Consider the following 10,207-nt stretch of genomic DNA (forward strand, 5'->3'; position numbering starts at 1 on the left):
CGCCTGGGTGGCTCAGTCAGTTAAGCATCTGACTCTTGATTTTGGCTCAGGTCACGATGTTGCAGTTCATGAGTTCCTTCCCCTCATCGGGCTCTGCACTGACAGTGCTGAGTCTACTTGGGATTCTCTCTCTCCCTCTCTCTATGCTCCTACCTTGCTCACACACTCTCTCTCAAGATAAATAAATAAAAACTTAAAAAAAAAAAGGATGAACAGGAGAAAAGCGTACATGGGTGCCTTCACAAGAGAATGAGCCATGACCCAAAGTAGTGACCAGAGCAGAAACCTATTATATCTTTTAGACAAAGAAGCAATAAATTTGTGAAGGTTTTAGGAGACAGAAGGGTTTGGGTAGGAGCAGTCAATGGTAAAGAAGTAACTCAGAAGAAAAGGGTTAGTTTAAAAAGGTTTGTTTGCACAGTTTATCAGCCCCCAAACTCCCTGTCTCTGGGAATAAGAATATCTTCCTTCTTCCTGGTACAAGGAGCGTATCTTTCACGTGGGAGTTTTAGGACCTGTTTCAGAGAAAAAAACTTGGGTTGAGGGAGGGAGGTCAGAGTGACCTTCCTGCTTCTGTTGGTTTCTCAAACTCTTTCAGCTTCAGATATTCAGTGTGCCAAGGTGTCATATTTGGCAGTAGTATGTCCTGAACCTCAACAATAATATTGGCACAATAAACAAATTTCAGAATAGTAGAAATCTTGCTGTGCTATGAGAAAAAAAATGTTTATGACTTTGAGCAGTTTTGGTCATAATGTAGACCTTTGCTATTTCCAGCTGTCTATTAAATAAACATTTCTTCTATTCCAAGTCTGACTTATACTATACAAAAATTGCCTATCTTTAGGCAATTAATTTTAATATTTATAAGTTAATTATTTGTAGTTTTGTTTACCTTTTTAACTGAGCATATAAAGAAAGGGAAACATATTGGCCCTTTGTTAGTTTTTAAAGAACCTCAAGAATTTTTCATTCCCTAGTTGATGTCTGTCTTTATTCATTTATTCATTTATGTATTTATGTATGTATGTATGTATGTATGTATTCATAGAGAACCTGTGCAAGTGAGGGAGATAGAGAGGGTTGGGGGAGGGGTAGAGAGAGAGGGTGAGAGAGAATCTTGAGTAGGACCCACGCTCCACATGGAGCCACATGCGGGGCTCGATCTCACGACCCTGAGATCATACCTGAGCCAAATCCAAGAGTTAATGCTTAACTGACTGAACCATCTAGGTACCCCTATTTATTTGTTTCTTTCTTTATTTATTTATTTTAAGAGTCAACTTTTTAAAGTTGATTTTTGATTTCAGTTCATTTGAAGTACTTTGATTATAATAACATTATATATATATATACAATTTTCTTTTTGAATAAAGATCCAGCATTGATGGTTAGTATAACTAATCTATAAAAATATAATATCAGCTGACAGAGAAAGATAGGATGTCACAATATGTCACAGTAAGAAGCACTGAACTCTTGGTGTTAATTTTTTTCTTGAAATTGACCACTTCTGCTATCCAATGTCCAAATTATACTTGTTGAGTATTTTCAGCTGCTTATTTGAATTCAGCTTAAAAGCAATGCTGAAGGAACAGCCTTGGGTTCCAGTCTTAGCCCAGAACAAGTAAACTACCTTCCTAATCTCCACCCCCTTATCTTAAAAATCGCATTACTATTATGCTTACATCACAGACTGGGGGATGTCATGAAATAATGGAAAGTAAAAGTACTTTCAGACTGTAAGTTATTTCTTGACTAGAGTTAGCCTTATTGTTTTCTATTATTAATCTGATTATTAGTAAGATATGTTTATAATTTTTAATTTGATTCATGCCTACTTGGATTTTTCTTTGACTTTTAGAATAGTTAGAGATGCGCGAGAAGTGCAGAAATAGCTCTACCTGGATTTTAAATCTCCAAGTTTTGCAGTTTCTTTTTCTTTCCCTTTCCCTAAGTCCATTTTCTTAACTTTACACCCTCACCAAGGCTATCTGATGATGTTATCTTCATTGATTATCTGTTTGTTTCACTTTTTGTTATACTGGTCGGGATGAAAGACTACTTACGTTCAATACAAACTTATTCTGATTTTCTTAATCTCTTTGTAGAGTAACTGAGAGGAGACATGCAAAGCTGCTCTGAAGGACCACCAGGTCTGAACTCATGGAAGTGATGACACTAAACAGTGCAATGAACAATTTCTTTATTTATGTACTATTAAAAGACTGTAAATGCAATGTAAAGACACACAGCCACACATATCCCACAGATATTTTACTTGTGTTCTTCTCTTAAGTACACCACCCACCTTAACTCTTTCTTGTCAGGAGTATATACAAAAGAAAGAAAACAAAACTCGCCCTCCAGGAAGAAAAGGATTTTCCTCTGTATATAATTTCTTTTGTGCGTTGCTATGCAAGCTCACTCTTTTTAGCTCCGTTCATACTATTGTCTGTTTTTATTGGTCTGTTGTACTATATGTGAATTAATAGGCTGTGGTGCCATATATTAACTTTTAATTGTGTAACTTTTATGTTTAAATTTTGCACTGCAATTTTATTTGGTGATAAGCACAAATCTCTACTCCTCGTGACATGAAGAACAAGACTGAATGTGAAGGGAGTTTCTGTACTGTAAGCTAGGCTGGATATGCTGGTTGGAACCAATCATGTGAGATGGTTTGCAGTTGGGGTGTAGAAACAGGAGGATGCAAAGGAACAGTGGTGTTGGCGAAGTCTTCCTTGAGTACCAGGGACTGAGTCAATAAAAAGAAAAGCAGAAAGGTGGCTTTTACTATTGACAAAACGCAGGGGTCAAAGAAGGAAATCTAAGTCTTAAGGCTAAATAGGTATTAAAATACACAGGTAGCAAAGATGTACTAAACTCGCTAAAAAGAGAAAGAAAAAGAAAATGAAAATGAAAGTTATATGTAGCATCAACTTTACCTGTCATTGTAATTGACCCATCTGAGAATTATAACAAGCAAAAGGAAATGAAGGTGTTTCGCAAGAGCTGTGTTTGTATTACAGTGTTTTCAAGAAGCATTTTCTGAATTACCATAATTAATCTCTCCAACTCATTAAGTCAGGATCTAATATGAAGTTCCCCAAGGAAACAAACAAAATGAACTCTAGAATATCTAGCAAATAGTTAAAGAGGCAATTTATTATTAGGACATACTCGGGCTGCTTCCAAATGCAAAAACTCTATTGCAATATCTTGTTTCATCTTTCTAATACATGTTCAGTACACACTAGAGGATAGAGCTGCATCGCTTAAATTTATGACTTTGAAAAAAATCATGCAGTCTATAGACAATTCTGTGTTTTGTTTGATTAAGAGGTGAAGTTCATGCCACCAGATATATAGCCAAATTGTAAGTGCTTAAAAAGCAGTGCTCAGAGTATGTTCAGTTCACAGTAAGTAGATTTATCGAAAGAAACATTTTATGGTACAGTCTCAGAAATTGGCTACCGACTAAAATATGTTTGACCCATTTTGAATGAGTAAATTGAAAAGAAAAATTTTAAAGGAGAAACAATGCATGTTTATACGCTTTTTAAATAAAACCAAACCTCGTTAAGTGGACATTAATCACAGTGTCCTGCCTCATTTGTTTTCACGACTTTGAGAACGAGAAATTCCTGAACATCAGTCATGTATGGTCAAAATGAATATGGCTTTGAAATATACGTAGCCACTGTACGTGAATAGTGAAGCAGTCCAGTAGAAGAAAACTTCCCTGAAATTCCCACTTGTGACATTTTTCCATGTGCTGCCTACAACAGCTGTAAATTCGACTTCTAGTTATACTTTCTCATGTTTTCCCTATGATGTGCTCAGTAGTTGTACTCTGAAAAATATTCGATGTAACGATTAGAATCAATCATAAAATATGGGACCCGCTTGAGTGATGATTCATACTCCATGCATTATTGGCTCAGTCACCAATTCTATGTCATATTTGTAATAGCAAAGGGATAACATAATTTGATTTTTCCCTTTTTTGTTTCCTGAGACTGCATCACGACAGGCAAGAGTGGAGGAAACTAATGTTCTTAATGGGCCCCAATGTTTTTGGTGCCATGTGGTTCATTTCTTCACTGAAGAGAAAAACTATTCTCAAACATACTTATTAAATGCTGTAGCAACTTTCTATAATCAGTGCCTGATTTGAATGCAGTTTGGTTTCTCTGGGTCAGATTGTCCACGGAAGGTGAAAAGTTTCTGTGAAGAATGAGTACGTAACATTCACAACAGTAGGATGTGAGGAATTTAATTTCTACTTATGCGGTTCCCTACTTCACCTCTTTCCGTTTAAAAACAAAGTTTTGTTCGTGTTCCCTCCTTATGCTATTCTATAACCCACTTTAGATTAAAGCTTTAGTTCATTACATTTATTACACATAGACTTTGTACCCTGGTAAAAGGTGTATGTGACTAATAAACCAAGACTTCAAAATTAGATTACGTGTATGCAAGTGACTTCGGGAATAACGTAGGACATAGCCTTAAACCTTATTTTCAGTGTATATAAATTAACTGTTCTGGTTAGCTTTTGGCAACAGAGACCTTATGGTTGGTTACCTAGAATGTTCTTTTAGAATATTCCACATACCCTTTTAAATCTAATTTTAAATAAATTGGTCAGTAAAATCTTGCACCCAATATATCATCCTCACAGATTTAGAACAAGATCAAATACTGTGGCAATCCAAATGACTTCAGGAATCCTGGGAAAAAAATCAAAAGCTTTTGACAACTTGGTATATGTAAAAAAGCTTCTAATCAGCGTAAGTCAGAATGTCGTTAAAGAAATACAAACATGTATGAGAACGTCATTTTTTTCATTTTGCAGCCCAGTCAATGAATGTCATTAGAAATCACTGAGCTCACTCTTCTTCAGGTCTAAACAAGGCCTGTATAAGTTGTCGGAGGGAAATCTGGATGGGAGAGAATGTAAACTTATCTCACGCTCACAGGCAATGCCATGGTGCAGCCAGGCCCTGAACAATACAGCTCCATTCTCAACGTGCAAAGTCTCCATTGGGGAAACACCCATCAGTATCCCAGCTCAGGAATGCCTCAGTGTGTGCAGAGAGAGTCGCCCCACCCCTCCCCAGATCTTTTCCATGATGTATTTAAAGTGGGATAGTCCAGGGACTTGACAACAATGGATTCCTTCATAGGATTCGAACTCAGTACAAGGGAGCATATAGGAAAATCAAGACCAACACTTAAGATATCATATAACCAAAGGGAAGTAAAAATGTTGCACGTATACTTGCTCTAACAAAACAGATTAAATGGTGTTCTTTGTCATAGTTTAATGCTCTGGGAATTTAAATATATCTTCAATGGGATTCAAGTTGAAAGTTTATACGAGCTTTGATAGAACACCTCCAATTTCTGTTCAACAAATTTAGGTAATTGTCCATTGACAACATAATTATAACAATGCCGATGAGCTCTAAACTGTGGTTTATCTTCCTCACTGGAAAGTGATTGTGTATCAGTATTAAAGATATGCAGATCCATGACATTCACTAATTTGTACATCTGCTTCTGTACATTGTATTTATCAAGTTACATGCCAAGAATTGGTGTAAAGCAACATGTCTTTCCACATTATCTTAGAGATGAAGTTACTTTTATTTTGCTTCTCTACAATGTGTACTTCAAATGGAACCCCATACCTTTTTTAAATGAATTTCAGTTTACTGATTTTTCTTATCTCATCATCTTCAAAATCATTTATTGTGACTTTAAAGTGTTGCAAGATAAGGGATTTTGTGGCCGTGGGTAGACTTTTTATACTTTGTTTTATAGATTGACTTTTTTTTAACTAGTTTGTTTAAGTCACCAAACAGCGTCCAAAATCTTAATGTGTTTCATTTGATGTTAGACCAGAAAAGAAATTGGCATAAAATTGGTTAATAGTATTGTCAAAGAATTGTGTATTGTGTACTCACTGGGAAAAAATAAAATATATTCACATTTCAAATTTGTAAAAAAGCCATTTATGTAAAACAGACTTGCCTTGTAGAATAATCAAAACAGACCATACTGTCACTTGTGCAACTCCCCATTAATATTTTGTGACCAAATGCAAAATCTTATTTTCTCTTGTGGTAATGGGTTGGGCAGTGGTAAATACAATTGGAACTGACTTATATAAATGACTATACTAATGACACTGATGAATACAAAAAAGCATTTGAAATCATAGATTCCACTCTATACGCCCTCCTTTCCAGATCTGACCTTCCCCACCCCATAAAGACCTGTAGATGGATAGAATACAAACTTCTTGTCTACAAAATTACCCTAAAAATCATTTGTTAAATATAAATAAGCATGAGAATTGGAAGAAAGTGGATATTTCTTAATTGCCTTCGAGTAGCTAATGATAACTTTGTTTAAGATGATGGATGTTGAAAAGTGATCTTAGAGACTGGATAGAAAAGAAAAAGTTCCAATTTTATTATACTCCATGAATATTTCATTCTTTTTCACTAACTACACTTACAAGATCAAATTATTTCTAAAAATAAAAAAGAAGGTTATGCATTCTTTAAAATTATATAATAATAGTAAAAGTGAAAAAAGAAACTTCTTGAACTCTGAAGCAATTTATTAAAAACTATTTTTAAAGCACATGGTAAGTGGGTAATACACTTCAGAGTTTCATTTAAAATAAGTTAACATGAAAATAAAATAGTATTGGAAGAATCACAAATAATGTCGCATTAATATAATACAATGATAATCCATAATATGTGTGATTAAAGACAAATTTATCATTTACCTATATGACAAATAGTAGAGGAATTACAAAACAATCATTGCTTTATTGAATCTGGGTGCATTACGGAAACACCTGAAAATGGCAAAAGTACAAAATTATCAGAAAGATTTATTAAAATGATACACTACGCTCTCTTCACTATTATATATTAACCATAGAAAAGATATATCCGTGTTGTAAGAAAGCATTTTAACAATAAATAACACAATGTCGTCAATTTGTGAAAATGTATTTTATATCATCCAAAGAGAGTATCAGCCAAATTCATGCTAAATCTCACTTCCTAACAAAGATGTGAAATAAAACTGCAATAACTGAAAAGCACGTTGTAAGAATTCAAAAGAAAAGACACATGGAAAGACTTACCAGGAAAGGAAGATAATACGTTGTCTCCAAAAAGTTTCAGGAACTCTTTTACCTCAATGAATTACTGCAGTCTTGGTTTTGGTTTTCAGCCTTAGAGGGAATTTCCTTCAGGTGCAGAGAAGGAATTTGGTATAAGAGAGGAATGCAAAGCTGTCAAGGATCCCAGAGACAGATGCAAGACAATTGTATGGCTGGGTGTGACCTGCCTTTGTATCTCCCAGTTTACACACTTTCTCCTGGCAGCAGTTAAGCTACAAGAAATATATATATGCAGTTATCTTGGTAATTAGTCAGAGACAGGCACTTTTATAATTCAAATACACTCACCTTGGGCTCTAGTCAATGTCCATGATAGGGAATTGGCAGGTCACTATAAATGCCCTTAGCTCATAACACCATAGCACCCTTTGCCTGGAAAATACCTTAGTGGATGCAGCTTCTAGGTAGGAGACTTTTTTGGACAATTTTTATATGGTGTTTCTCTAGACAACATTTACCAATAATTTGTTTCTGACAAGCGGTTTGGATTTTTTGTTGTTGTTGTTTTGGCTATTTATTCATTAGTTTTGCAAGCAAGTACTGAGACATTGTGCTAAGAAATATAGAACGTGGTTAAAACAGAAATAGCTTTTGCCTTCATAAATAGATTAGTATCTTCTATTAAGTACAGCCCTGATGTCTAGGAAAGTATCTTTTTGATGAATGTTTTTGAGCTAAGGGAAGAGAGACAATGAACAAGGCTTTTAAATATATTCTCAAGCAATAAAATCTGCATTAGCTTCATTCATACCCCCTCACCCTGTCATATTATCCATATTCCAGTCTTTCTCAAAATAGTCTACGGAATTTTAATAGGTATTTTAAAAATAAAGAAGAAAAGAATGGATGAACATATAAAGAGATTTCTTTATTACTTGACTCCTTCTCAAAGTTGCTCAAATGTTATATAACATAGAACACTTTGTCCTGAGGCATCTTGTGAAACCAGTAGTTTGGGACACTCACTTTGAGAAATACTCTCCTAGAAATCACCGTACTTCATTCTGTCCCTAGGCTCTGCATTAATGGCCCCAAAGTACCTTTGCCATTTTTTTTTCCCTTGCTGTGGTTTTTTAAAGTCGGTATCAACTCATGACAAAGAAATGTGTGAATCTCAGGTACTCTGTAGAGATAACAGAGAAAAAGTATTCAGTGAGAAATTGCATGTATCCTTCCCATTTATGACAAAGTGTAAGTACTTACCTGAGATCAGTGTTTAGCACTTGGGCAACAGGTATGATTCCATTATGTTCTTTCACTGTTCCACAATCCTTTTGTAGGCTAAGTCTCCAAATCATTTGGCTAAATCTAAAGCATAAAAATACAATCATTGTCTCCCCTCACCCAGCTCCCAACTCTCACAAAAGGATAATGTACTCCTTTTTAAGGCTACTGTCTGATTATTGCAAAGTTCTACTTCAAATAGTGCTAAAAATAATTTCATAACAAAACAAATACCAAAAAAAAAACTAGGGAGAGAGGACTTATGATTTCTCGGTAAGACAATACAGAAGAACTAAGTCCCGGTGGAAAGCAAAATGCAGCCAATTAGTAATGATGAAAATGAGCGTACTCAGAAATAGATAAATATAAAAGTACAAAAGAGAAATTGAGGATTATCGTTACAGGAACTGTGGCCAGCATTAAGTATAAAAGAATATGATATAAGAGAAATTAAAGTGAAATGTAGGAAGGAAGGATTTAAATTTACTTAATTAATTTTGAGATGGTAGATGAATGCAACCAATAGATTAAAATGCCCCAACATAGGTGATTTGAGAGTAATTGCCTGTGGGTAATGGTTATTCTAATAAAAATGATGGGACAAATGGAAGCAGCCTAAAAAAAAAAAAAAAGACATAAACGGAGAGGAACATTCAGTTTAAAAAGAGGGATTAAAACATTTTCAATAAATGTGCAAGCATTTCTTGTGCAAGTAATTGTCCACCAAGGATTACACCTTGTTTTCATTAATGTTGGTGATACTATTTTTTTTCCTAACATTTTCCTGAAACATAGTCCACAACTGTACCTAAAAAGTATAACACAAACACCCATATACGTATGACAACTTTAAAGAACATGTGTGCTAAATATCTAATACCATCTAAGTCCTACTAAAATCATTTGAATAGTTATTAAAAAGGTTAAAATTTATAATGATGATAAGAACTGTTTTCATCAATGAATCATAAGTAGAAAGATATTTTGAATCTGTTCTAATAAGCCAAATAAAAAGAATTATAAAACTTAAAATGTATAACCAATGCATGTCATAGGAAATTCACTCATCCATGTACACAAACACATAAACATATCCACACACATATCCACACACACACACACGCATGCATATATACACATGTACATATATGAATAGTTTTCAATTCAGTAGAATCTAAGATATGATGAATAGACTCATAGACTTTGAAACACAGACACCAACAAAGACTATGGGGGTCAAGGTAGGCATTCCAGACAGAACAATTCTTCCGATAATCTCTATTTTTCTAGACAAATTACATATGCATTTATACGTACATATACACATTTTTATGTGCATTTATGTTTATATATATGCATTTATATTTGCATATATGTATACATACTCTCATATGTGTATTTATATTTATATGTATTATATACATCACATATATATAATACATACATGTGTATATATGAAGGAACGGGTATTTTGTTGTTCAAATGAGCAAATGTTTTAAGATGAATAAACAAATGTTGTATACACGGTATTTTGCTTGGCACAATATAGTGGGGGCTGGCAATAACAAATAATAGAATCTCATAAACTAGTTGGAGGGCAATATAAAGCACAGAGTGAACATTTTATTAGAAGTAGAAAGTGAAGCAAATCATATAAGATAGTGAGTGTTTTAGAAATCAATTTGAGGAGTTAACAGGTAGGAGGAGGAGAGGATGCGCATGGGCACGTGAGACTTCAGTGATAAAAGAGTTTGAGTTGCTATTGAT

General features: G+C 34.4%; 1 protein-coding gene across 19 annotated transcripts in view; it reads left to right on the forward strand.

The window, feature by feature from the left end:
- Window positions 1-6,283, forward strand: part of ROBO2 (roundabout guidance receptor 2) — a 1,697,359-nt gene extending 1,691,076 nt beyond the window's left edge. For 4 of the 19 annotated variants that reach the window (XM_060640255.3, XM_060640252.3, XM_060640258.3 and 1 more), the window contains one exon: window positions 2,112-6,281. In XM_060640255.3, the coding sequence (XP_060496238.1) occupies window positions 2,112-2,113 (2 nt within the window). In that variant the 3' untranslated portion in view covers window positions 2,114-6,281. Of the gene's footprint in view, window positions 1-2,111 lie in introns of all 19 variants that reach the window. The other 15 variants (XM_060640259.3, XM_060640264.3, XM_060640267.3 and 12 more) reach the window with 6 other exon arrangements.
- Window positions 6,284-10,207: the final 3,924 nt, after the last annotated feature.

The sequence above is a fragment of the Panthera onca genome, chromosome C2, assembly GCF_046562875.1.
Source record: "Panthera onca isolate mPanOnc1 chromosome C2, mPanOnc1 haplotype 2, whole genome shotgun sequence".
NCBI lineage: Eukaryota > Metazoa > Chordata > Mammalia > Carnivora > Felidae > Panthera > Panthera onca.